This window comes from Papio anubis, chromosome 16 (genome assembly GCF_008728515.1).
Source record: "Papio anubis isolate 15944 chromosome 16, Panubis1.0, whole genome shotgun sequence".
In the NCBI taxonomy this organism is placed as follows: domain Eukaryota; kingdom Metazoa; phylum Chordata; class Mammalia; order Primates; family Cercopithecidae; genus Papio; species Papio anubis.
The window spans coordinates 21,632,896-21,660,712 of record NC_044991.1 but is presented as its reverse complement, the minus strand read 5'-3'; the positions used below and the strand labels follow the sequence as shown (position 1 = coordinate 21,660,712).

At 45.6% G+C, this 27,817-nt stretch overlaps 1 protein-coding gene across 3 annotated transcripts in view; it reads left to right on the top strand.

The window, feature by feature from the left end:
* The first annotated feature begins 7,611 nt into the window (after window positions 1–7,611).
* The window catches only part of KREMEN1 (kringle containing transmembrane protein 1), a 72,313-nt gene continuing 52,107 nt past the window's right edge, over window positions 7,612–27,817 (top strand). For all 3 annotated transcript variants that reach the window (XM_021921429.2, XM_009217002.4, XM_017945204.3), the window contains exon 1: window positions 7,612–7,723. In XM_021921429.2, the coding sequence (XP_021777121.2) occupies window positions 7,627–7,723 (97 nt within the window). In that variant the 5' untranslated portion in view covers window positions 7,612–7,626. The remainder of the gene's footprint in view (window positions 7,724–27,817) is intronic.

Below are 27,817 nucleotides of genomic sequence, written 5' to 3'. Positions count from 1 at the left end.
TCATCTGACCGTTTTTTGAGCTCCTGTTACCCATGGTCTAAGTGATGTAACGCAACATTTGATATGATCTTCATCTCAGGTCACTCATGTGCATCAATCTGGTTTATGGCCGGGTGTGGTGGTTCCCACCTATAATCCCAGCACTTTGGGAGGCTCAGGCAGAAGGATCACTTGAATCCAGGAGTTCAAGATGAGCTTGGGCAACAAAGCAAGACCCCATCTCTACAAAAAAGAAAAAGAACAAAGAAAAATAATCTAGTGTATGAGGTCCAGCAATGAGCCTCTTGGAAGTAGGGAATATTTCTGATCTGACTTGGGTATCCGACTTTCATGATTCATCTTTATTATGTATTTGTCACATTGATTGACCTCACGGAAGTGTTGAATGTAGAGGAGCTACATCCCCTGGTTATGGGAGTGGTTCAGAATATTCTATGCTTTGTTACATGGAAAGGGAAGCAGGTAGCTGAAGATAAGATAAGGAAGTGGTTAGTCTTTAGCAGAGATTGTCCCATCAAAAGTTGTTTAGAATTATAAAGTCAGGATAGAATGACTATTTGGTCCGGGGTACTGAAACCATGGCAAGAATTTCCATCATGGGTGCCAGCACTTGATCCGGGGAACTCGGGGTTAAAGCGGTAGGGCTTCCAAGTTGCTGAAAGACCTCTTCCTTAGTTTGATTCTTCCATGAAGGTTTTTTATTCTGCTGACCTCAGTCTCACTAACCTTTATTTTCCACCCATCATTTGGAGCTGTGCTTCCTGACATATCTAAACCACCGCTTCTATTTGCAAACACATCTGTCCTTCTTTGATGTTTAGCCAAACTTTCCTGACAGTATTTTTAGCTCCTATAATCTTCCTTCTTCCTTTTTTTTTTTTTTTTTTTTTTTTTTTGGTCTTTCTTTTACTACTACCTTTCTTCTTTTTAGCTTCTCTTAGCTCTTATTCTCCTTCTGGTGGATCAGCTAATAAAGAAGAAATTGAGTCAATTTCTATTAATTCTTGTCTTCCGCCTCTATGGCCCCGCCCCACCCACGCAATTCTAGTGGAATTTAGTTGCTTTTAATTTCCTCAGATGTTTTTGTTTTAACACCCAAGCAGTAAACTTTCATACCCATGTGGGAACATATCTGAGGTTCATGATGCAGAAGAGAAACACTTTGGATGGGAAAGAATTGGAAAAGATTCCTGAACTATGATGCAAACTCCGAGGACCAATGATTTGGACCACATGTGCTGAATATGCTCCAATCGTGGGCCAAGTATGTGAAATAATGGTGTCCTGTCTGCTTCCCACCAGTTCTCACCTGACTCCCGCAGAGACTCCCGCTTCTTTCTTTCCTTCCTTCCTTCCTTTCTCCTTTTCTTTTCTTTTTTTTGAGATGGAGTCTCGCTGTGCTGCCCAGGCTGGAGTGCAGTGGCACGATCTTGGCTGACTGCAACCTCTGCCTCCTGGGTTCAAGCAATTCTCCTGCCTCAGCCTTCCGAGTAGCTGGAATTACAGGCACTCACCACCACACCCGGCTAATTTTTGTATTTTTAGTAGAGACGGGGTTTCATCATGTTGGCCAGGCTGGTCTTGAACTCCTGACCTCAGGTGATCCACCCGCCTCAGCCTCCCAAAGTGCTGGGATTACAAGCGTGAGCCACCACACCCAGCCAGTGCCTCCTCATTGCTAACCCAAACCCTGCTGTGAGCCTTCAGAGGTGCCCACCTGGATGCCCCACAGACACATCTAACTCATTATGTTCAAGACCAGATTCTTTCTCTTCCTTCACCCCCATCAGAACAAGCAAATGACTGCCTCTCTTGAATTTCCCATCACTAGTTGTCTGAGCCAGAATCCTGGGAGACTCAGTAATGACACAGTGCAGACTCAAGCCTGAGACTGAAGGAAAATCGGGAATACAGATCTTATCTTCATTTAAAGTTGAGATAGTCTGTTCATAATGGATTTTTTTGCATTCATTTAGATGTTAAAAATTATTTTAAAATATTGCATTAAATACTATTTATTAAATATATTATTCGATGTATAAAATATCTATTAAATAATATTTATCTTGATTACCGGATTTTTTATCATGTTTTCTAAAAGTCCTCTTAAACTCTGTGCCTGAGGCACATACCTCACTTGCCTCATTCCAATCCCAGCTCTGTCCACTCAGCATTTGGTGACAGAACCCTATTATTTTATTTTTTATTAATTATTATTATTAATTTTCTTTTCTTTTTTTTGAGACGGACTCTCACATTGTCGCCCAGGCAAGAGTGCAGTGACACAACCTCGGCTCCCTACAACTTCCACCACCAGGGTTCAAGCGATTCTCCTGTGTTAGCCTCCCAAGTAGCTGGGATTACAGGCATGAGCCACCACTCCCAGCTAATTTTTGTATTTTTAGCAGAAATGTGGCTTTGCCATATTGGCCAGGCTGGACTCAAACTCCTGACCTCAGGTGATCTGCCAGCGTCAGACTCCCAAAGCAATGAGATTACAAGCATGAGCCACCGCACCCAGCCTGTTACTATTAATTTTAGAGACAGGCTGGATTGCAGTGGCTCTATCCTCAAACTACTGGATTCAAGAGATCCTCCCACCTCAGCTTCCCAAGGTGCTGGGATTACAAGCGTGAGCCACCACACCTGGCTTAATGACAGAACAAGGAAGCATTAGGTACAGTAGCAAGCACCTGTAGCCCCAGCTACTAAGTCTGAGGCAAGAGGATTGTTGGAGCCCAGGAATTCGAGGCTGTAGTGTGCCATGATTGTGAATTATCACTGCACTCCAACCTGGGCGACATATCAAACCCTGTCTTTTTTTTTTTTTTTTTTTTTTTGAGACAGAGTCTCACTCTTGCCTGGGTTGGAGGACAGTGGCACTATACATGCTCACTACAACTTCTGCCTCTCAGGTTCAAGCGATTCTCCTGACTCAGCATCCCAAGTACCTGAGACTACAGGTGCCTGCCACTACGCCCAGCTAGTTTTTGTATTTTTGTAGAGATAGGGTTTTACTATGTTGATCAGGCTGGGATTACAGGCGCATGCTCCCACACCTGGCTAATTTTTGTATATATATAAAAAATATATATATATATATTTATATATATATTTTTTTGGTACAGATGGGGTTTCACCATGTTGGCCAAGCTGGTCTGGAACTCCTAACCTCAAATGATCCACCTATCTCGGCCTCCCAAAGTGCTGTGATTACAGGTATGAGCCACCACATCTGGTTCCAAGACCCTGTCTTTAAAACAAAAGAGACAAGGAGGTGGCTCAGCCTGGCTTTTTGGCTTTTTTTTTTTTTTTTTTTTTTGAGACGGAGTCTCGGTCTGTCACCTAGGCTAGAGTGCAGTGACGTGATCTCAGCTCACTGCAACCTCTGCCTCCTGGGTTCAAGCGATCCTCTGGCCTCAGCCTCCCAAGTACCTGAGACTACAGGTGCCTGCCAGTACGCCCAGCTAGTTTTTGTATTTCTGTAGAGATGGGGTTTCACTATGTTGATCAGGCTGGTCTTGAACTCCTGACTTTGTGATCCACCTGCCTCGGCCTCCCAAAGTGCTGGGATACAGGTGTGAGCCACCGCACCTGGCCCAGCCTGGTACTTGAGAGGGTAAGACTAGGGTTCCACTGCCTGGGTTCAAAGCTCAGCTCCACCACAATGTCACCTTTGGGCAAGTCATTTAATCTCTCTTTGTACTGGGGTGGGTGTGGGCTGGTAAGAATGCCTCCCTCACAAGGTTACTGGGAGGATTTTGTGAAATGCAACCATGGACGCCCTGCACAGCTTTAGTCGAGTCCGCAGTAAACGTTTGCTATTGCTGTCACTATAATCCGGCCCCCTCCTCCAGGGCTCTCTCCATAAAAAGACTGTCCTTTGAGTGGAAATCATCCCAACTGGAGTTTCAAAGACACTTGAATGACCAAAACTCCAACATCGTAGGTCTCCTGGCTTCTTGACCAATCCTGCTGCCCTCGGAGGAAGAAAGGGGCCTGACTTGCACAGTACAAACAAACGGACACCAACATCTTTCTGGAGGCCCAAGAGCTGCATTCAGCGTCCTCACTCTTTCCATGAAATAAAGCTGCTAAACACCCCAGGCATGTAAAGCACTGAAATGAGTATCCCGGGTTGCTCTCTGCCAGAAGCCAGGACCACATAGTGGAGCAAAAGACCTTGAGCTGTTAAGCGCCATGACCTAGACACGCCGGGCTGTATTTTTAGCCTCTTGTGCACTGTTTCCATCACCTGTGCTGGGCTTTCAGCTGGAAAAGAGAAGGCGGGGGTGGAGAAGGCTAGAGGGATGTTTCTTACCGCAGCCAGTGCCAGGAGGAGCTTGCCAGGATTTCCAAGTCCTGTTGTACAACAGGGCCATTTTCATGGGCGTGCAACAGGTATATTAACATAGGCCCCCTTGCTACCTGCTTGGAAGGGCCTCATACATGCTTTATCTTTTTATCTTCTGCTGTCACTGTCTTGAAATTTTTTTTTTTTTTGAGATGGAGTCTTGCTGTGTGGCATGATTTTGGCTCACTGCAACCTCCACCTCCCAGTTTCAAGCAATTCTCCTGTCTCAGCCTCCTGAGTAGCTGGGATTACAGGCGCCTACCACCACTCCCGGATACAATTTTTTGTATTTTTAGTAGAGATGGGGTTTCACCATGTTGGCCAGGCTGGTCTCAAACTTCTGATCTCAGGTGATCCACCTGCCTTGGCCTCCCTAAATGCTGGGATTATAGGTGTGACCCACGGCGCCTGGCCTGTCTTGAAATTCTTAATAAGTTTGGACAAAGGACATACGTTTTCATTTCTCACTGTGCCATGCCAATTATATGGCTGGTCCTAAGGAGTACACATGACAGAGAGAGCCAACTGGAGGAGGGGCTGCTGCCAGCCCAGGAGGGGTGCCTTCCCACAGCAGGCAGGGCAGACCAAAGCTACTATCACAGGGCATGGCTGCCCAGACTTGGCCAAATAAACCTTGTTTCCAGCCTCCTGGGTGCCCTTCCTATTTTCTTCTCTGAAACCTGAATGAGATGTCGAAAGAACCTTGGAAACTGTAGAGAACTGTGTCCTGCTTTGCTAAAGTCTTTCTCTGGCATCCTGTTTAAAGTAGCCCAAAGGTTAGCTGGGTGTGATGGCGTGCCTCTGTAGTCCCAGCTACCCAGGAGGCTGAGGTGGGAGGATCATTGGAGCCCAAGAATTGGAGGCTGCAGTGATCCATGATCTCATCACTGCACTCCAGTGTGGGCGACAGAGGGAGGCCCTGTCTCCAGAAAAAGAAAAAGAAAAAAAAATCCACAGAGCCTTCAGTTAACATAATTTTCTAGTCTTTGTATTACTTTTTGTTCTCAGGAATTTGCGTGTTTTCAGATTGACTAGAATGTAAGTTCCAAGAGGAAGGTTTGGTCTTGGTGGCTGTGTCCTCAGCCCTCAGCAAGTTCCTCGCTGAATATTTGCTGAACAAAGGAAAGTTCGACTTTATTGTTTGCTTTGGGCTGAGGGCTTCACCTGCATCTTCTCATTTCATTCTCTTCAAAGGCACTGCTGTCTGGGAGGGCACAGAAGTCCCAGAGTAAGGGTTCTCAGGTCCGGTGGAGAAGGTGGGAAGGGCCCAAAATGGTGGAAAAGGGGAAAGCTGGACAAAAATGGGGATCACCGGTGGTAGGAGGTGGGGGGCTCCCCAGGACCGAGGCTGGCTGGGTGAGGGGATGGTGGGTGCCCCTAAGCTCCAATAAGAAGCTCAGAGGGTCCTTGAACTCGGGAGTGACACATGAAAACAATAACTGAACAAGATTCTTCTTGCTACAGCGCTGAGTAGTGTGGGTGGAGAGGGACAGAGATTGAGAGGCCTCGTGGGAGGTAGCTGCGCCCTTCGGGCCCGGACCTGAGAGCAGCCGTGGGTGGAGAAAGGAGTATGGGGGGACGCAGGCTCTGGGAGTGGGCAAGGGGGCGGCGCCCGGGGGTTGAGGGGGCCCAGGGGCGAGTGTACCTACGGCGGGCCTGTCCCGCCCAGCCGCGCTCTGGGTGCGGCGAGTCTGCACACTGGGGCAGATGTTCCCGCCGCCGCGCCGGGCGCAGGTCTGCACTTGCAAGCCCGGGACCAGAGACTTGAAAGCTGCCGGCGCGCCGCCCAGACCTGCCCCGCCGGGCGTCACCGCTGCGCTTTAGGCGGGAGCTGCAGGAAAATCCCCTCTGCCTTGGGGGAGGGCGGGGGAGGAGGACGGCCCACGACCGACCCCGGGCGAGGCAGGGAAAGACCTTGCCGGGGTCGGCGGGGAGGAGGGCAAAGGGCCTACCACACGCGGGCCGAAAGTTTAAGCAAGCCGCGCGCTCTCTGATGCCTAACATCCCAGGCTGTAGGATAAGCAGCACTATCCCATCCATTTCTGGTCGTTGCACTGGGCGTTTTACTTGCTTCTATCTCATCGAATCCTCTGAAGGCCTTTTATTATTCCTATTCTGCAAACGGCTGAGCCTCAGACACATCAGGAAACTTGCCCTAGTTGAAACTGGCTATGTGATAAGATACGGAACCAGGGGGTCAGTATGTGGCTGCAAACTTGGGGTGGAGAAAGGAATTCAACATTTGCTGAGCTCCTACTGTGCGTGCGTAAAAGCTTCCATGCTTTCGTTTTGTTTTGTTTTTTGAGACAGGGTCTTGCTCTGTCACCCAGGCTGGAGTGCAGTGGTGTGAACAAGGCTTGCTGCAACCCCGACCTTCCGGGCTCAAGCGATCCTCCTGCCTCAGTCTCCTGAGTAGCTGGGACCACTGATTTATTTATTTTTTCCTGTAGAGATGGGGTCTTGCTGCTTTGCCCAGGTTGGTCTCGAACTCCGGGGCTCAAGTGATTCTTCCGTCTCGGCCTCCTCCCAAAGTGCTGGGATCCCAGGATTTGTTAGCCACAGCGCCCGGCTCTAGGAGTTCTTATTTAGTGCAACCGCTCTGGGGAGTAGTAGCTATTATCACCTCCATTTAACGGATGAGGAAATTGAGGTAAGAGCTATTTTTCCTTTAAACATGTCCAAGATCTTACAGATGACCAAGTGGGATGTGAACTCTCCAAAGCATTCTTTTTTTAACCATTACGATGAGCTAAGCAAGGGAAAACAGCTTGCAAACTGCTGTTGTAATTATTATCGCTGTAGCTGAGCTCGCGTGTGGGTCACGACCCGAGTGAGGGTGGAGGAGGGGTCACTGGGAGCCCGGCCTATTTCAGCCCGGCCAAACCGCTTGGTAACGTGGAGGCCGGGCCGAGGCCCCGCCCTCACCTACTGATCCCACCCGCGAATGGGACAAACAGAGGGCCCTGAGGGGCGGGCCCAGGTGAGGCGAGGGATGGGCGGGGCCTGATGCGTGAGTGGCAGGAGAGGCACGCGGCCGGGGCGGGGCGTGCGCGCGCGGTAGGCTCCGCCCTCCGGGCCTCTCCGCTGATCCAGGCGGGCCCCAGGCTGCAGGGGCGGTGGCGGCGCTGAGCTGGGCGGGCCTGGGCGGGGCGGCCGGGCAGTCGGGGCGGGGCTACACTCGGGACCCGCGTCCTGCTCCCATGGCCGCCCCCGGCTCCCCGCGCTGCCCCCTTTCCCCCGGGCCGCGCCCCGGGGCCCCGCACTGACGGCCCATGGCGCCGCCCGCCGCCCGCCTCGCCCTGCTCTCCGCCGCGGCGCTCACGCTGGCGGCCCGGCCCGCGCCCAGCCCCGGCCTCGGCCCCGGACCCGGTGAGTGTGAGCGACCCCCGCCGCCCGCCCTGAGCGGAGCACACTCGAGGGGCGACAAGAGCCGGCCGGCCTGAGAGCCCCCTCCCTCCCGCCTCAGGACCTTTCGGGCCCCTTCCCCGGGCCCCTCGGCGACGCCCCTCAGGCTGGGACGGTCCCTCCCTGGGACCCGGGCTCCCCCCAGGCCCGTCATCGACGTCCCCGGACCGGGTACTGTCCCCCGGCTGCAGGACCCGGTGCTCCTCAGCGACGCCCCTCAGCCCAGGACGCCCCCTTCGCCTTGAGACCTCCAAGGCCCTCCGCGACGCCCCCCGGGCTGGGACATCTCCTCTGTCTTGGGATCCGGGACCCGCTGCCCGAGTCCCTCAGCGACCCCAACCAGGCTGGGACGCCCCCTCTCCCCGGTACCTCCTGGGATCCCATCCCAAGTCCCCAGCGACTCCTCCCCGGGCCGGGGCGACCCCTGCTCCCCGGTACCTCCTGGGATCTCGTCCCAAAATCCCCAGCGACTCCCCCCGGGCCAGGACGCCCCCTGCTTCCCGGTACCTCCTGGGATCCCGTCCCCAAGTCCCCAGCGACCCCTCCCGGGCCGGGACGACCCCTGCTCCCCAGTACCTCCTGGGATCCCGCCCCAAGTCCTTCATCGACGCACCTTGCACTGGGACGGCTCCCCTGCTACAAGAGGCTACATCCCTCTCTGCAAGACCCTCAGCGACATCCCTCCCCCGGGCCAAGGTCCCCTCCCTGAGCCTCACTACGACGCCCCCGCGTCCCCCAGTCCTCTCCTCCCTCCTACACCGGTGGAACCCGGCGCCTCCCCGCACAGAGCAGAGCGGAGGCGGGAGGAGCCGGCGCTCAGCCCCTTTTCCCGAGTCCTCGGCTGCACCCGCTTGGCGGACATTGTAACTTCTGCCTCGCGAGGAACGGGATGGACTTGTTCGCCCTGCTAGAGGCAGGTTAGGGTCCTGGGACGACCTTGTACCCAGACGGACGGGACGTGCCCTCTCTCTCCGCTGGGCCGCTTTGAACTTCCGTATGACTTAGGTGATGGCGCAGCAGGGGGAGAGGAAAAAGGAAGCGGTGATGGGAAACTTCTCCCCTACTGAGCTTAGGGTGCTCTTCCTAAGGGTGCAACGCCGAGCTCCGTGTTTCGGTCACCCCACACCTTAGACAGGTCACTCACTCCCCAGGCCAAGGCCAAGGCCAAGGCCAGGTCTTCCCGAGGGGGGGCTCTGGTCCAGGATGAAGCTTGGACTTTGCTTAACTTCCACACGCAACCTTGTAGCCAAATCCTTTCTAAGTTGAAGAGAAGGCAAGAGGGCGTTGCATTTCTCTGCAGGTTGTTTGGATGTTGAGCATAGGACATTTGTGAAAGGGATGGGAAGAGTTTATTACCAGTCTGCAGGAGTAAGAAAACCCGCCTCTGGGTTCACCACCCAAAGTCACAGACTGATATTGGAAAGGATGGGATTTTGCTGGTGTAAGAAAACTCAGAGTTGCTTTGTTTACTTATTGGCTTGGATTAGCGAAAAAGCTAGGACTTGGTATTGTCACTTACTGCGTGACTTTGGGCCATGCCTTCAGCTCTCTGAGCCTCAGTTTCCTCATCTGTAAAGACAGGATAACTTTGCAGAGTGTTGTGAATATTAAATGATATACTGTAGGTAACATACCCGCATATAGGAGGGAGTCAATAAACATATTTTAATAATACTTTTATAGGACCTCACAGTTCATCGAGTGCTAGACACCTCATTTACCCTGGGAGTGCTAAGAGCTTTCTGTCTGATTCATTTCTGTAAAAGGCAAAGCTTGGCTTTAAACTGGTAGAACTGGGGTCTCCAAGTGTTGTAAACCTGAGGCTCAGTGAGTGGTTTCTGAGTGATCACTGCCTTTTATGGGACTTCTACAGTATGATCGCTTCTACTGTTGTGAGGAGTGAGGGACATTCCGAGAGCCAGGATATGTCAACATAACTGTAACCTAGTAACCCCTTAGCTCCACTTTGCTATCTGTGTGGTCAGGATTTAATGTCCCCTACAAAGAGAGAGGTATGGGTGGAAATAGACTGGTTCCCCTTCTGGAAAGGGCAGAGTAGTAGCTCTGAAAAGCATCAAGTGAGCCAACTCTGCTTAAGTTTGTTGGAAGCTATTCTCTTCCCAGATATCTTTGCTTTTTTAAGATCAAATGCAGCAGCTCTTATGAAGTTTGCACCCCAAATTTTGGTGTACTTTTATTTAGGAGTCAGGGGTAAGGGCAAATAATCATTGTGAAATGATTTGTGATAAGTGGCCCAAGTTCCCAATTCACTGAGCCTTGCCAGCTTGGTGTCTTACCGTCCTGGTAACTCAGTGCTTTGCTTTTTTGACTTTTCCTGCCTAGTTGCAGAAGCAGTTTTAGGGAGATACCACATGGTCTTCACCAACACATCCTGTCTAGATCCTACCCACTAGCTTTTAAAATCTTTTCCAATAAAACACACACACACACACATTTTACTCTGAGGATATGCCAAACTTGCCATTTTATATTTTTTGATACTGTAATTTTCTCTAAAATTTTGTGGATGGAAAAAATTATTTCAATATTTGTATTCTGCGCAATTTTGTAATATTTAAATTACTGGTGGTTTGCATTTTTGAATGCTGACTTTATAAAAACAGTTAGCTCATTCCCCATCAATCCTACTTCTAATTACAATGTGTACCCAACCCCAAATGATCTCCCTTCTTTTCATTCTTCCTCTAAGATTCTCTTCCTTCCTTCACAACTCATAAGAAGGAAAATAGAAGGTAATGGAATCTAGACTTTCCTTCAAGGAGGAGTGCAGCTAGGGCCATGCGGTCAATGGGTTCTCTGTAGTGGGTCCCATCTGGAATGTATGGAATTTATGGTCTACTCACTTGGGTGTTTTACTACCTTTAGGGTCTATCAGATGCGCATCAACAGAGCTTCTCCACTCAGGTTATGTTTGCTGTGAATACCTTTTATAAGTTTATAGATTGATGCTCATTCTCCTCTAACTCCTCATCTGGAATTTGCCCCACTAGCCAGTAGTGTGTTTGCCATAAAACCTATGAGTTCAGTTAACAGCTAGAGTTCATACTGTCTACCAATTCTTGGCCCTCTTGGGGACTTCATTAATGCTAATAGAATTATCTGTAAGCAATATGGGGGCTGAAGCAGTGAAGGAGTGAAGGGTGCATACCAGTTACTTGTATGCTCTGAGTATTTTAAGAAACACCATTTCGACGTGGTATCAGAGACCTCTGATATTTTTGTGAAAATATATTTTGGCCCCTAGACAAACTATTTAAATCTTTGAGGCCAGGCGCGGTGGCTTACGCCTGTAATCCCAGCATTTTGGGAGGTCAAGGCAGGTGGATCACCTGAGGTCAGGTGTTCGAGACCAGCCTGGCCAACATAGTGAAACCCCATCTCTACTAAAAATACAAAAAATTAGCCGGGCATGGTGGCGGGCACCTGTAATTCCAGCTACTTGGGAGACTGAGGCAGGAGAATTGCTTGAACCCAGGAGGCGGAGGTTGCAGTGAGTCGAGATCGCACCATTGCACTCCAGCCTGGGCAACAAGAGCAAAACTCTGTTTCAAAATCAATCAATAAATAAAAAATATTTGAGATAGGCAATGAGCCCTTTTATAAATCCTAAAGCAAGAAAGCATTCCTTTTAGGCTCACTACTCATAAACAGAAAGTTGATACACTCAATATAGATATTATTGATATACTCATGGTTTAGCATAGTTAGACCAAAAGCAATAAATTAGTAAGATGAAATACATTGTTTTAAATAGCTTCACAATATACAGATTAGGGATTTTTGGTGATGGGGAGTATACCATCCTTAATTTAGAATTTTTGAGTATGGAAATGTCAACTGATAATCTAGGTCAGGTATGGGCAAACACTTTTTGTAAAGGGAAGGTAGTAAATAATACGAGATTCATGGGACTTATACTATCTCTGTTGCAATTCAACTCTGTAGGGCAAAAGCAGCATAGACAAAAGATAAATGAATGGATGTGACTATGTTTCAGTAAAACTTTATGGACACTGAAATTTGAATTTCCTATAATTTATTTATTTATTTATTTATTTATTTATTTATTTATTTATTTATTTATTTTTAGGGACGGAGTCTCACTCTGTCACCCAAGCTGAAGTGCAGTGGCGCGATCTTGGCTCACACTGCAACCTCTGCCTCCCGGGTTCTAGCAGTTCTCCTGCCTCAGCCTCTCAAGTAGCTGGGATAACAGGCATGCATCACCATGCCTGGCTAGTATTTTATTTTTAGTAGAGATGGAGTTTCACCATGTTGCCCAGGCTGGGAATTTCCTATAATTTTTATGTTAAAAAATACTGTTCATTTGATTTTTCAAAACTAAAATATTTTTAAAATTATAGATTTTTTAAGTCTTAGCTTGTGGGCCATACAGAAGCAGGCAGTGAGCCAGATTTGGGCCACAGGCTGTGCTTTGCCGAGTTCTGTTCAAGGTCCATGTCTTCTGATTTTTTTCAGTGTTCACTGGTCTAGAAAAGGTGACAAGGAGGCTTGATTTTGGTGAACGAATGAAACTTTTACCATTTACTGTTAACTAACTTTAAGATACATATGGGAGAAATGGTTAAAATGGTAAATTTTACGTTATTTTTTAACCACAATTTTTTTAAAAAGATACGTATGGGGAAAAGTTCATGCACATACATTTGGGTCTTTAATAGGACTTTTAGACCAGGCGCAGTGGCTCACGCCTGTAATCCCAGCAGTTTAGACGACCCAGGTGATTGGATCCCTTGAGCCCAGAAGTTTGAGACCAGCCTAGGCAACATAGTGAGACCCCGTCTCTACAAAAAATAGACAAAAATTAGCCAGATGTCGTGTAGTCCTAGCTACTCAGGAGGCTGAGGTGGGAGGATCACTTGAACCTGGGAGGTCAGGGCTGCAGTGAGCTGAGATTGTGCCACTGTACTCCAGTCTGGGCAACAGAGCAAGACCCTGTCTCAAAAAAAAAAAAAACCTTGAAAATGTCCTAAAGAGAAATTCAGCGTGGTTCAGTGTGCACTACATAAATAGTGCCTGCCTTGGAACTGGCCTATGGTTTGTTCAACTGTGCCTGCAGATGTTGCTTAGAACAAACCGTTGAGAGATCTATTTCTCAGAGGAAAGCCCAGGCAGCAGGTGGCACCAGCCCTGACACAGAAAAACAGCCAGGAAAAAAAAAAAAAGAAGAAGAAGAAGACGAAAACAAACTTCTGTCACTTTCCTAAGCAGTTAATTTTTATTTCCAAGGTTCTGTTGTCATATTTAAAGTCGTTTTAAAAAACAACAATGTGCTTAGCATGGCTGATTATTTTGTTTTAATTAAAACATTTCTGAAAAAACAAAATGAAACATTCAAACATACCAAGTTGATTGTGCTTGTACTGTGGAACAGTTAATGCAAAACACTTGAGAGAGGCCGGAAGTTTGGATCTGTAGCTTTTGCCTGAATGTCTGCTGCCTGAATAAGGACAACATAGGAGGAAGTGAATGTGTCCCTTAGAAAACTACCTGTATAGGTTTTGAAGTGAGATCCAGCACCTCCGATGCCACTTGGCAGGTTACTTTCTGGCCGGCTCACTGTGCAGCCTCGTCATTGGTGAGAATGATGATTGACATTCCTTCTATATTCAGTTTGACCTTGAGAATCCAGCTGGAACTCGTAAGTATTAGTCTAGGAGGAGCAGTCTGAGGTCACTCTATTTTTCCTCCCTCTCTTATCTTCATAGTCTTCCTCCCAAGATGGCAGTGCTTCCCTCAACCCTCACCTCACCTTCTGAGACTTTGTCTGGATTCATACTGATGAGGGAAAGGAAAGAGGCCATCGTAGAAAAATGTCACATGGGTGTCCATACACCTCACAAATAACTACTTCACAGAAACGTGACTTCTCCTCTTCTAAGGGAATCCCTTCCCCGCTTTTTAAATTCTCTTTCTAGGTAAATACCTCCCTAGCCTGGGCTTGTACCAGTTTAAAGAGGAATGAATGAATTGGGGTTCTAGGGAGCACCTTGGCAGACAAAATGTTTTAGGCCACCTCACACGCAAGGTTGCCTCTCTCCCTGCATTTACACAACAGGGCCGTCTCAGAGCTACCCCTCTGCTGGGCCCAGCTTCTAGCTTCCCTTGCCACGGATTTAATCGCTGGCAAGTAGCCAAAGCATTAAACTTTTATTGTTCAATTTGCCACAAGGGTGGGGCCCTGCTTCTAGTGGGTTGAGGAGGCTGCAGCCGCTTCCAAACCCAAGTGTCACACCACATTAGCAACTGCAGACTTTGAGGGCTGGATTTCTTTCAGTTTGGTTAGATTCTTGGTTAGAACCAGAACAGTATACTCACACTCAAAATTTTAAAGCTAGGAAATAGTAAAAACAGTGTAGGCAACTTTTAAAGATGATTCAGAGTGCTTGTAGTTATCAGCATGTATGATTGACTTTGCATGGTTTCTTCATACCTTCCAAACAGACATATTAGATGGCCATGCATGTGCCTTAGTGTCCTAAAGTTAGATGAAAACATGGCAACCAAGTAGTTTTCTTCTAGACTAGTAGGGACTGCTAACCAATCCCATCACAGTATGTAAATTACTTGCTGCTGTTCAATCTATAAAAATTCATCTTCAAAGAAAATTATTGGGCTGGTAAAAATATTTTTAATAATGACCACAGAAGCCATATTTGTTTTTCTTTGATGTTCTTCCGAAGACCCTTCTGGTTCTAATCAGATTGTTCCCACATAAAATACAGTGGAAATCTACAATAATAAAATCCCTATTCCTATGTCTATGGGGAAATAAACAGGATGGGGACTGTCCTTTTAAGGGGCTTTCCCCTTCCCTTTCCCCAGACTCAAAGCCTCTATTACTGGTGGGTGTTTTGGCATCAGTTAAGGGCCTTCAATCCTTCCCTCCCTCCATGTTTTGCTCTTTCATTAAAGTGTTTCTGTTGTCTAATTATATCCTTTCAATCAAATTAGAGACTGTAGCATCTGGTGAGGGCTGTAACTGCTGCCATCTGCACCTCGTCTATACAGGCCTTTTCAGCTGAGAATCACTCAACTTCCAAATGGCAGGAAGAGATTTGGAAAAAGTTTAGTTGGAGGGGAGATTAACTTAAAAGGAGTGTCTTCAAAGGCTGGGTGCGATGCCCTGCTTGCTGTGATGTGTGCATGGCCATGCAGAGCTTCACTGGCCTGACTCACCAAAGATTCTTCCCTAGCGCTTCTGGCAGATGAAGGGTTTCTGATTGTCTTAGCTGAAATGACTAGGCCTTCTTTGTTAGGGGCTTGGAGGGACCAGGGGCTGAGCTGAGAAAGTCTCCCTTGAGAACAATCTTTAGTTATATGACCACTGGTTAATGGATGTGACACTTTCTGTTTATTTGACCATTTCTTCTAACTCAGTGATTTCAACTGGAGGAGATTTTGCCCCCTAGGGACATTTTGCAATAGTTGGATTCATTTTTGGCTCTCACAACTAAAGAGGTACTACTGGCATCTAGCAGGTAGAGGCCAGGGATGCTGCTGCTAAACATCCTAGAATGCACAGGAGAGCCCCCACGCCAAAGAGTTATACAGCCCAAAATGTCAGTAGCGCTGAGGTTGAGAAACCCCGTCCCGATTGTATTATCCTTTTGTTCTTCTTTTTATTGTTAGTTGCCTGCTTAGGAACAATTGATTCTGATGAGCATCTTTTTTCACTCTTTTTTTTGTTTGTTTTTTTGTTGTTTTTTTTTTTTTGAGACGGAGTCTTGCTCTGTCGCCCAGGCTGGAGTGCAGTGGCGCGATCTCGGCTCACTGCAAGCTCTGCCTCCCGGGTTCACACCATTCTCCTGGCTCAGCCTCCTGAGTAGCTGGGACTACAGGCGCCCGCCACCAGGCCCGGCTAATTTTTTGTATTTTTAGTAGAGATAGGGTTTCGCCGTGTTAGCCAGGATGGTCTCGATCTCCTGACCTCGTGATCCGCCCGCCTCGGACTCCCAAAGGGCTGGGATTACAGGCGTGAGCCACCGTGCCCGGCCTTTTTTCACTCTTAAGCAAATTCTTCATTATCCGCATCAAACCTCTTTAAGCATTTCTGTTGACAGTGTTTCAGAAACCTTAATGCGGGAAGGGGTCTGTGATTCACTGTATTTTTATTCTCTCTAGAGTACAGTTGTCAGATACATTACAGGACGCCCAATTAAATTTGAATTTCAGATAAACTCCAAAGAATTTTTAATGATAAGTCTGTTTCATGCAATGTTTAGGAATACTTGTCTTAAAAAATTCTTTGGTGTTTATCTGAAATTCAAATTTCACTGAGAATTCTGTTTTTATTTGTCAAATCTGGCAACCCTAATTGAGCTTCATGGAACACTCCATGAAACTTTAAAGCTTTGACAATCAGAATTAATCTGTTGGCCACTATCTGCTCTTATTCTTATTGCTCCAAGTGACCAGAGATGATAGTTCCATCTATTTATAAATCAGTTTTAAACTGAGCCTTTCCTTCTGCCCTAAACTGTCTCCCTGGCCAGAACTTATGAAACCCATCTCTTGAGTCATATTTTTATGTTGGGACCAATTAACAGGTATTTATCAAATTCCTACTGTGTGCCCAGCATCTCTGATTAGGACTTATCCCTCTGCCAATTGACAGAAGGCTACAACTTTGTTGCTTCGGGTTTTACTTTGAAATGTACTCTAGAGATACATGGTCTACCTGGTGTCAGCTTCCCAGTCAGGAGCTCTTGTCTATCCCATATCAGCCGAGGGAAGCCGAAAAGCCCAGAGTCTGGCTTCCATGGGGTATTGGCTGTCCTCCAGGACTCCATTATTGGGGAACTTTCTTGCCATCTGACATTAAAAATAGGTCACAGGCATTACTAACAAAACTTGTCTAGAAGCTGGATTATATCAGTTTATCTCCTTTTCGTCTAATTGAGAACTTCAGACAATACGGAAAAAGTTTGCTCAAGCGAGTGAGGCAAGGCATAGATTTGAGCTGGGTGCCTCCTGCTTAAAGCGAACTAAGAATATAAAATTCATATTTATTATTTTATTTTATTTTATTTTATTTTTTTAGATGGAGTCTCGCTCTGTCACCCAGGCTGGAGTGCAGTGGCACAATCTTGGCTCACTGTAGCCTCTGTCTACTGAGTTCAAGCAATTCTCATGCCTCAGCTTCCCAAGTAACTGCGACTGCAAGTGTGCACCAACACACCTAGCTAATTTTTGTATTTTCAGCAGAGACGGAGTTTCATTATGTTGGCCAGGCTAGTCTCGAACTCCTGGCCTCAAGTGATCCTCCCGCCTTGGCTTCCCAAAATACTGGGATTACAAGGGTGAGCCACTGTACCCAGCCACCATCCATTTCCTTTAAATAGCAGAGTCCCTGGTTTAAATAGCAAATATTTGATTTTCTTGATTTACATAAACTTATACTTGATTTACATAAACTTTTCTAGAACTTCTCATAGGTATTGCTAGGTAAGTCTTGAGGCTGGGCTAGAGGAATACATTGGTGAGGAAACTAATGCACCCTGAATGTATCTGTAGTGGAGCTTTCCCCTAGCCCCTCATTCACCAGCTTCCCTTTTTCAACAGACATTTTGCCAGGCACCTTCTATGTGGTCTGTAGTTGCTGAGGATACAAAGGTGAGTAAGATGCTCACAAGCTCTTGGAAACAGGGCTATGTGCTTCCTGAGCAATTACAGTTCAAGGGAATCAAGTCCTTTAAGAGCTGTGGCAGCAGGTACTGTGTGACTTGTTTCAAAACCCCTGGTTTCTACAGAAGTTAGTGCTACCTATTCTAGACCCTGAGCCTTCAAATAGTTCTCCGTCTTTTGTCTTTTTGTTTTCTTTAGAGCTGGCTTATAATGAGCTGAGGTATTGTCCCTCAGCAAGCTGGACTTACAGCTTTAAAACGTCTCACGTTTCCCGTATCCTTATATGAAAACTTCTTTTTTTGAGACAAGGTCTCGCTCTGTCACCCAGGCGTCATTACAGCTCACTGAAGACTCGACCTCCCAAGGCTCAAGAGAGACCCTTGCCCCAGCCTCCCGAGTAGCTGGGAGGCACCCTAATTTTTAAAAAATATTTTTTGTAGAGACAGCGTTTCACTATGTTGCCAGGCTATGAAAACTTTCTAGTATGAAATTTTATTTCAAGATTCAGGAAGATATTTATGAATAAATATCTAAGGTAGATTTATTTGTACTCACATATTACATTGAGAGATAGATGCTTTACATCACCAACGTATAATAGAATATATTCTATTGGTATTAGAAGTAAAATCCATCAAGGTGCTTTGGTTAATAAATGAAATATTTTTCTTAGAGTTCTGCTGAGTCAGTGACTTTTGACTATTTGAATGAATCCATTCTTTAACTGAGGTTTAATCTCTACATATTATAGACCTGAATGTTGCTAGGTTAATGGACTTTTTTTCCTCAAAAAGTATCTTTTGGGCTTCAATTTGATGGTTGTGATACCAGAAAGGGGTCCTGATCTAGACCCCAAAAGGGGGTTCTTGGATCTTGCATAAGAAAGAATTCAGGGGGCCGGGCGAGGTGGCTCAAGCTTGTAATCCCAGCACTTTGGGAGGCCGAGACGGGCGGATCATGAGGTCCTGGAGTCAGAGACCATCTGGCTAACACAGTGAAACCCCGTCTCTGCAAAATACAAAAACTAGCAGGCGGAGGTGGTAGTATAGTCCAGCTGCTCGGGAGAGGCTGAGGCAGGAGAATGCAAGTGAGCTGAATCCAAAACCCACTGCACTCCAGTGTGACAGCCTTGAGACTCCGTCTCAAAAAAAAAAAAAAAGAAAGGAATTCCGAGGTCCCAGCACAGTGGCTCACGCCTGTAATCCCTACTTTGGGAGGGAGGTAGGATCACCTGAGGTCAGGAGTTTGAGACCAGCCTGGTGAACGTGGTGAAACCCTGTCCCCACTAAAAATTCAAAAATTAGCCAAGCATGGTGATGGGCGCCTGTAATCCCAGCTACTAGGGAGGCTGAGGCAGGAGAATCGCTTGAACCCGGGAGGCGGAGGTTGCAGTGAGCCGAGATTGCGCCACTACACTCCAGCTTGGGCCACAGAGTGAGACTCATCTCAAAAAAAAAAAGAAAGAATTCAGGGCAAGTCCACAGAGTAAAGTAAAAGCTAGTTTATTAGAGAAGTAAATAAACAAAAGAATGGCTACTCCATAGGCAGAGCAGCCCCGAGGGTAGCTAGTTGGCTATTTTTATGGTTATTTCTTAACCATATGCTAAACAAGGGGTGGATTATTCATGAGATTTACGGGAAAGGGGTGAGGAGTTGCCGGAACTGAGGGTTCCTTTCTTTTAGATCATATAGGGTAACTTCTGGATGTTGCTGTGGTATTTGTAAACTGTCATGGTGCTTGTAGGGGTGACTTTTGGTTTGCTAATATATTATAATTAGTGTGTAATGAGCAGTAGGATGACCAGAGATCACTTTCGTCGCCATCTTGGTTTTGGGGGGTTTTGACTGGCTTCTTTACCACATCCTGTTTTATCAGCGGAGTCTTCGTGACCTGTGTCTTGTGCTGACCTATCTCATCCTGTGACTAAGAATGCCTAAATTGGGGATGTAGCCCAGCAGGTTCCAGCCTCATTTTACCCATCTGCTGTTCAAGATGGAGTGGCTCTGACTCAAATGCCCCTATTATATGGGTTTATAATATGGTAAATGATAAATAAAAATTCCTCAACACTAATGCATATTCATGATGACTATTCCTGGCAGAAACACACATGCTCACAGTGACAAGCATGGCATGTTTTCCAGGGGACCCTGCCTGGGTAGGAGTGGAGCATATTCAAGATGAGAGCCAGATGGGAAAAGAGTGGTACCCAAGCCACTGCATTCTGGACTTTCTCTGCCTTGATAGTTATTTGTTTTTTGAATTTTTATTTAACAAATAAGGCCCCCTCTCTGAAGCATTTTCATGGTTCTTCTGAATTCAAACATCTGGTCTTATGCTTGCTCTGTAAGTTCAATTTTTCTTGGAATGGTCTTTTAAGTAATTAAATATTTCATCTCTTAGTAGAGATAAATAAGTTGGAGATTCAAATAGAAGAACTCACGTCCCCTTCCAAAAGTATAAATTCTTTTTTTTTTTTTTTTTTTTTTTTGAGAAGGAGTCTCGCTCTGTCGCCCAGGCTGGAGTGCAGTGGCCAGATCTCAGCTCACTGCAAGCTCTGCCTCCCAGGCTTACGCCATTCTCCTGCCTCAGCCTCCCGAGTAGCTGGGACTACAGGCGCCCACCTCGCCCAGCTAGTTTTTTGTATTTTTTTTTAGTAGAGACGGGGTTTCACCGTGTTAGCCAGGATGGTCTCGATCTCCTGACCTCGTGATCCGCCCGTCTCGGCCTCCCAAAGTGCTGGGATTACAGGCTTGAGCCACCGCGCCTGGCCCAAAAGTATAAATTCTTTAGTTAAAGTATCTTTGAGAGGCATAGCCTTTCCTTCCGTGCTGTTTTTAAGGGCACCGTCTCCTTAAACGGAAAAGATCTAAAAGGTATTTTAATGAAAAAGCAACTAATACGTAAAACATTGCAGTGATTTTTGTTGTGGTAATTCCACTTTGGGCAAAAGGGCAGCTTGTTCTATGGTCATTTGGCACTGTTAATACATAATCCAAGAACATGATATATGAATATCGATTTTAGATGGCTAACTTTATGGCTGAATTTATTTATAGTTCTTGAAAAAAGGCTAAGGTAGATTAATTTCAAAATAACATGTTGGTAACTATTTTCAAGATGTCCTTTGAAAAATTTTTTATTTTTTATTTGTTCAGGACGCAAATAGAGAAGAGAGTGCAAGGAAGTCCCATGTATCTGTCTCCCGACTCCCACAATTATTAACCATGGCTAATGTTATTTCATCTATACCCTCTTCATTCCCCTTACTACATTACTTTGTAACCAATTTCAGATAGGTCACCTCATCTGTAAACATTTTAGTATGTATCTCTAAATGCTAAGGATTCCCTTCAAAAACATAGTAATAGTACTGTTATTACACCTGGAAAAAAGAATAATTCCTTAATGCCATCAAATATCCAGTCAATGCTCAAATTTTCCTGGTTGTCTTATTAGCATTTTTGACACTTCAGTCAAGATCTAAACAAGGTGTATTTAGATAATGTGAGTCCTAAATCTCTGTTAACGCTTAGATTTCCCCTTTTTTTATTTTCTTGCAATTTACTTGCTGAAGATGTAGTTTAAGCAAGAAGAATGCCTAAGTAGGCCGGGCACAATAGCTCTTGCCTGTAATCCTAGCACTTTGGGAGGCAGAGGCAAGTGGAGAGCTTGAGCCCAGGAGTTCGAGATTGGCCTAGACAATGTAGACCCCATATCTACAAAAAATTAAAAAATTAGCCAGGTGTGGTGACACATGCCTATAGTCGCAACTATGTGGGAGGCTGAGATGGGAGGATCACTTGAGCCCGGGAGGTAGAGGCTGCAGTGAGCCATGATTGCTCCACTGCACTCCAGCCTGTGTGACAGAGCAACACCCTGACTTTAAAAAAAAGAAAAAAAAGGGCCTAAGTGCCTCTCAGAGGGAAGGCCCACATGGGAGGTGAGGTTTGTTTGTTTTTTTTAAACTATAGAATTCTTACTTCCATTAGAGAAATATAGAATTAGAGAATTTTAAGCCTGGAAGAGATTTTTAGCCATGAGTCCTTTCCAGTCATATCACCCCAGACTTTTGAACCTGAGTTTCATTTTGTTAGATCTTGAACTTGAAATTGTAGACATTTACAGTGAAGGGACGTTGAGATAATGTGGCTCAACCCTCCTAATTTCACAAATGAGGAAACCAAGGAAGAAACTGAGGCCGAATGACATCTGGGTGGTTTGTTCAAACCACAGTGTTAGCTGCTTCTCTGATATCATTTCCCCTTTATTGCACTGATTCTCCATATGTACTATGTATGTACAGGATTGTTGTTTTTTCCCTAAACTGTCCTCTCTCTATTCTAGATCTGATGACATTCCTCTGTGTAATTGTAGAAATCACTGCTCTTGGAGAGCCATGTTTGAAGATAGGAGTGTGTCCTATCATAGCCTCAGTGGTGTTGGGTTGGAAAAGGCTGGGAATCCCTGCCTTCCCAGGGCCACAGGCCCCTTTACTACAGGGTTTCACATAACTGAAAGCAGCTTTCCCGTAGTGCTTTTGAGTGTCTGAGGGCAAAGGGTAGTCTGCCCAGGAGCTTTGAAGTGGTGCAACTTCCCACTGGGCACCAGTCTGTATTTGAAACCCAACAGGGCAATAGGTGTGCTATGTGAATATTTGACAACACTGTCATTTTGCCCTCTCTCTATATATATGCTTTTTGAGATAGGGTCTCACTCCATCACCCAGGCTAGAGTGCAGTGACATGACCATGGCTCACTGCAGCTTTGACTTCCTGGGCTCCACCTCAGCCTCCCAAATAACTAGGATTATAAGCACATACCACCACACCCAGCACATTTTGAATTTTAATTTTAATTTTGTAGAGATGGGATCTCCCTACGTTGCCCAGGTTGGTCTTGAACTCCTGGGCTCAAGTGATCCTCTTGCCTTTGCCTCCCAAAGTTCTGGGATTACAGGCATGAGCCATACCCTCTAAACATTTAAAAAAAAAAAAAAAAAAAAGGACCGGGCGCGGTGGCTCAAGCCTGTAATCCCAGCACTTTGGGAGGCCGAGACGGGCGGATCACGAGGTCAGGAGATCGAGACCATCCTGGCTGACACGGTGAAACCCCGTCTCTACTAAAAAATACAAAAAACTAGCCGGGCGAGGTGGTGGGCGCCTGTGGTCCCAGCTACTCGGGAGGCTGAGGCAGGAGAATGGCGTGAACCCGGGAGGCGGAGCTTGCAGTGAGCTGAGATCCGGCCACTGCACTCCAGCCTGGGCGGCAGAGCGAGACTCCGTCTCAAAAAAAAAAAAAAAAAAAAAAAAAAAGCATTTACACCTAAACCTTAGATTTCTATAATCTATCCACCTACCAAGCTTCATAGACATTTTTTAAAGAGCAAAGGATATTCTCATTGAAATATGTTCTCTGCCGTCTTGCTTTAAGATGCTGTTTTAATGTGAATTGATTGATGTTGATTTCAAGCCAGGTTGAAACCAGACAGATTCTTCCAACATAAGATCAGTAGAAGTGCTAAGTGGTCCCACAGAGAACGGAGACTTAACTTTGGTGGATTAAAAAAAAAAACATGACTCTCACAAGCATCATATATAAAGATCTAGCTAGTAATTCTACCAGAAAACCAGGAATATTCTAGATTCAATATGATAAAAATGTTGTATTTCTCAATAGTGTGTTTTTGGACAAATTAAGAATTACCTACTTATAGAGCTTTACAGAGAGCAAATTCTTCAGCTTTATTAAATCTTACCAAAGATTAGGATGTCTTTTAGATTAACTACTGGATTAACTACTCTTTTCCTACCACTACCTTATACATGTCAAGTTGTTTTTTTTTTTTTTAATGGAGTTTCAGTCTTGTTGCCCAGGCTGGAGTTCAATGGTGCGATCTTGGCTCATTGCAACCTCCACCTCCCGGGTTTAAGTGATTCTCCTGCCTCAGCCTCCGGAGTAGCTGGGATTACAGGCATGCGCCACCATGCCTGGCTAATTTTGTATTTTTAGTAGAGATTGGGTTTCTCCATATTGATCAGGCTGGTCTTGAACTCCCGACCTCAGGTGATCTGCACACCTCGCCCTCCCAAAGTGCTGGGATTACAGGTGTGAGCCACCGCGCCCGGCCAAGTTTTAATTATTTTAAAAGAATACCTTGTTATAGTTTAAACATGAACTTTACAACTACAGAGCAGGTATTATACAATCTGGCAGAGTTTTTCCTGGGACTCTATTAACTTGTGTCTTCCTCACTTATGATTAGTATAAATACTGAATTATGTGATTTTAGTAGCATAAATAAATGAAGATGTGTTTCATCATATTTACAGCTGAAATTTTGATTAAGAAAAACCTGGCCGGACGCGGTGGCTCAAGCCTGTAATCCCAGCACTTTGGGAGGCCGAGACAGGCGGATCACGAGGTCAGGAGATCGAGACCATCCTGGCTAACACAGTGAAACCCCGTCTCTACTAAAAAATACAAAAAACTAGCCGGGCGAGGTGGCGGGCGCCTGTAGTCCCAGCTACTTGGGAGGCTGAGGCAGGAGAATGGCATAAACCCAGGAGGCGGAACTTGCAGTGAGCTGAGATTCAGTCACTGCACTCCAGCCTGGGTGATAGAGCGAGACTCCGTCTCAAAAGAAAAAAAAGAAAAAGAAAAACCTATTTGCTTCTCTGTATCTTTTTCCCTTACTGCTTATCCATTGAACGCTAGGATTCAACACAGGATTCAAACCATATATATGTTCCATTTTGATTTAGCCTAACTTTAAACAGAATTGTAGTAGGATGATGTGCCCACATACTCATGTTATCTTGCCTTTTATAGCTAATTATTTTATGGACCAGAATAATGTGCCCCCCCAACACACACACACATTTTGAGATGGGGTTCTCACTCTGTCACCCAGGGTATAGTGCCGTGACGTGATCTTGGCTCACTGCATCCTCTGCCTCCCAGGGTCAAACGATCCTCCTACCTCAGCTTCCTGAGTAGCTGTGACCACAAGCCCACACCACCATGCTTGGCTAATTTTTTATATTTTTGATAGAGACAGGGTTTCGCCATGTTGCCCAGGCTGGTCTCGAACTCCTGATATCAAGTGATCTGCACGCCTCAGCCTCCCAAAGTGCTGGGATTACAGGTGTAAGCCACCGTGCCTAGCCTCAGAATAACCTAAATTATCATGATGCTTATAATATTTCTAAGCTTAAATAAAGCTTGATTATTTTTATACCTTTATGATTATACAATAATAATTTTTGGATACCTACTATGTACCAGGTACTTTACTTGCACACTTTCCAATTCTTCCAACTGCCCTGAGCTGTAGATAATCAAATCCCTCAATTTGCAAGTCAAGAAACTGAGGCTCAAAGAGGTTAGGCAAGTGCTTGTAGCTTGTAAACTGAAAAGCTGAGGTCTGGTTCTAGAGCCCCTAACATACACTTTCCATACTGTACCACATTGTTGCTAGAAGTTGTGTGATAAAGAAAACAAAAATTACTGAAAACATTTTCCTAGCTTTTCTCCTACCCCACAGGCTGTACTTTCTTGGTCATCATTGCAAAGTGTGATATGTTGGAGGCCCCCGGGCTCAGCCCCAGATGCTGGGGCTGATACACACAGAATCCTATTCCCTCTACACGTAAGTGCTGGGGACCATATCTCTAGCTTTAGCCTCAGCCTTTTTCCTGAACTCCAGACTCATGTAGCCATTTGCTTATTCTACATCTCCATTCAGTTTTCCGAAGATGTCAAACTTAACCTACCCAAAACCAAATTCTTGATTCTACCCCAAAAATACTGTGACATTCCTGAGCCCTCCCTATTACAGTAAATGGTATCACTACTCACCTGGTTGCTCAGGCCCTCTTGCTTTCACTCATTCTCTTTTCACTGAATACATAAATAAACAGTTGGCTCAGTGTGTGTGTGTGTGTGTGTGTGTGTGTGTGTGTGTGTTTCATGTTGGTGTAAGCCACTCCTTGCTTATTTAGCCAAAGCTTACATCAGTTTCATAGCAGTAGAAAATAAGGGAGACTGGGAGCTACATGATAGAACTTATGAACACAAAGAAGGAAACAACAGACACTGGGGTCTACTTGAGGGTGGAGGGAGGGAGGAGGGAAAGCAGCAGGAAAGAGAACTGTTGGGTACCTGGGTGATGAAATAATCTGTACAACAAATCCCTGTGACATGAATTTACCTATGCAAGAAACCTTCACATGTACGCCTGAACCCAAAATAAAAGTTAAACAAATTTAACATAATCATGATAGAAAACAGTATGGAAGTTCCTCAAATGATTCAAAATAGAATGACCATATTCCAGCAATCTCAGTTCTAGGTATATAGTCAAAGGAAATAAAATCACTGTTTTGAAGAAAAAAAAAAAAAAGGGAGGTAGGGTCATATTTACCTAATATATACCCTAGTACTCTGATGAAATCAGGATGCACTAGATGACTTTAAATGCAGAGCTTTCAAGTTTGTTTTCCTTGCTTTTCTCCATCATTTATATGTACTGGGCAAGTCTGGTCAAAAAATAACCACAGAATCTGATACATTGCCTCAGTTTCACCAGTGTAACTGAGAATAAGATTGGGTCTGAGAGGAACAGACCCAAGCAAAGAAGCCTGCACTTTCCCGTTTCCACTCTCAGATCCATCTCGTTTCCATGAGGACTGCCGGGTGCGTGGATTTTATTTATTTATTTATTGAGACTGAGTTTCACTCTTGTTGCCCCGGCTGGAGTGCAATGGTGCGATCTCAGCTCACCACAACCTCCACCTCCTGGGTTCAAGCGATTCTCCTGCCTCAGCCTCCCAAGTAGCTGGGATTACAGGCATGCACCACCACCCCCAGCTAATTTTGTATTTTTAGTAGAGACGGCGTTTCTCCATGTTGGCCAGGCTGATCTCGAACTCCCGACCTCAGGTGATCCACCTGCCTCAGCCTCCCAAAGTGCTGGGATTACAGGCTTGAGCCACTGTGCCCAGCCATGGATTCTTTTTATTACACATTCTGCCATATTCTTTTGTATTACAAACCAAGTCATCTGAGTCTCAGGAACCCCACCTGTCCTGCAGGTTGCTATGTATAGCTAAGACCTTCCATTGATCTATTGAGCTGCATTTCTGGCCCTGGATCACCCTTCACACTTTTAAAAAAAATTTATTTTTATCCTATTTATTTAAGGGGTACAGTATGATGTTTTGATATGCAAGTTCTGATAGGAGAAAAACATGTATTAACACACAGCAATTAAAATTCTAGCAATTGGTAAAGGTTGGCTGATGTTCTTAGAATCATCTAGTCTAGTGGTTCTCAAACCTGATTACTTAACAGAACCACCTGGACTGCCTTTCAGAAATATAGGTTTCAGGTCCTGCTCTAGCTCTGGGGTTGGGATAGAGCTCTGGTGTGTCTGGTGTGGTACATACCACACACATTGTCTCTCTCTCTCTCTTTCTCTCTCTCTCTCTCAGATCACATATATTCCTTGTGATAGTAAGTGTTGTGAAGCAAACAAAGGGCAGAAAAATAGGAGTAAAGATGGTAAGAAGGGTTTTCTGAGAAGGTAGTATTTAGTCTGTGATGGGAAGTATTAGGGGAAGAACATTTTGGGCAGGAAATAGCATAGTGTGTTCACAGAATTAAAAGCAGACCAGGGTGGCTGGAGCACAGCGAATGAGTAAGGGAAGAGCTCTGCTTCAGTGGGAGGAAGGGGCTGAGGCTGCATCACAGAGGCCTTGCACACACCAAGGAAGAGTCTGAGTTTTGTTTTGAGTGCCATCATTCTCTTAAGAACTATGGAGAATGGATTGTAAGAGAACAAAAGTGGAAGCTGTGAGACCCAAACAGTTCTCTGATGATAAAAGGGACTATACTGGTGGCATCAAAGATGGAGAGGAGAAGGCAGTTTCAGGGTATATGTTTTAGGGAAGTCAACAGGACTTGCTGACGAAAATCGGAAGTGGAGTGAGGGAGAGAATGGGGGAAGCAAGAATGATGCCGAAGAGGTTCCATTAGAGGCAGTATAGGGTATGGTCGAGTGCCCAGTTCCTTTATCTGCAAAATGGGGTACTAAGGTACCTCTCTGGATTGGTGGCAAGTTGACATTTGTAAAGCACTTAGACAGAGTTTGGCACATGGTAAAACACTGTGTAAATATTAGAAGTGATTTGGATGATGTTTATTCATCCAAGGTCGCACAGCTGGTCAGCAGCAGGTCCAGGACAAGAAGCCAAGGCTTAGTCTCTTGGTTTAGTGCATTTTATGCTACACTGAGCTGCTTCCTTCAATTTATGCCTCCTTTGAACTTATTTATGCAGACTCTTGGTAGAGGGGTTTGGTCCTCATGGTACATGAAGAACTGCACT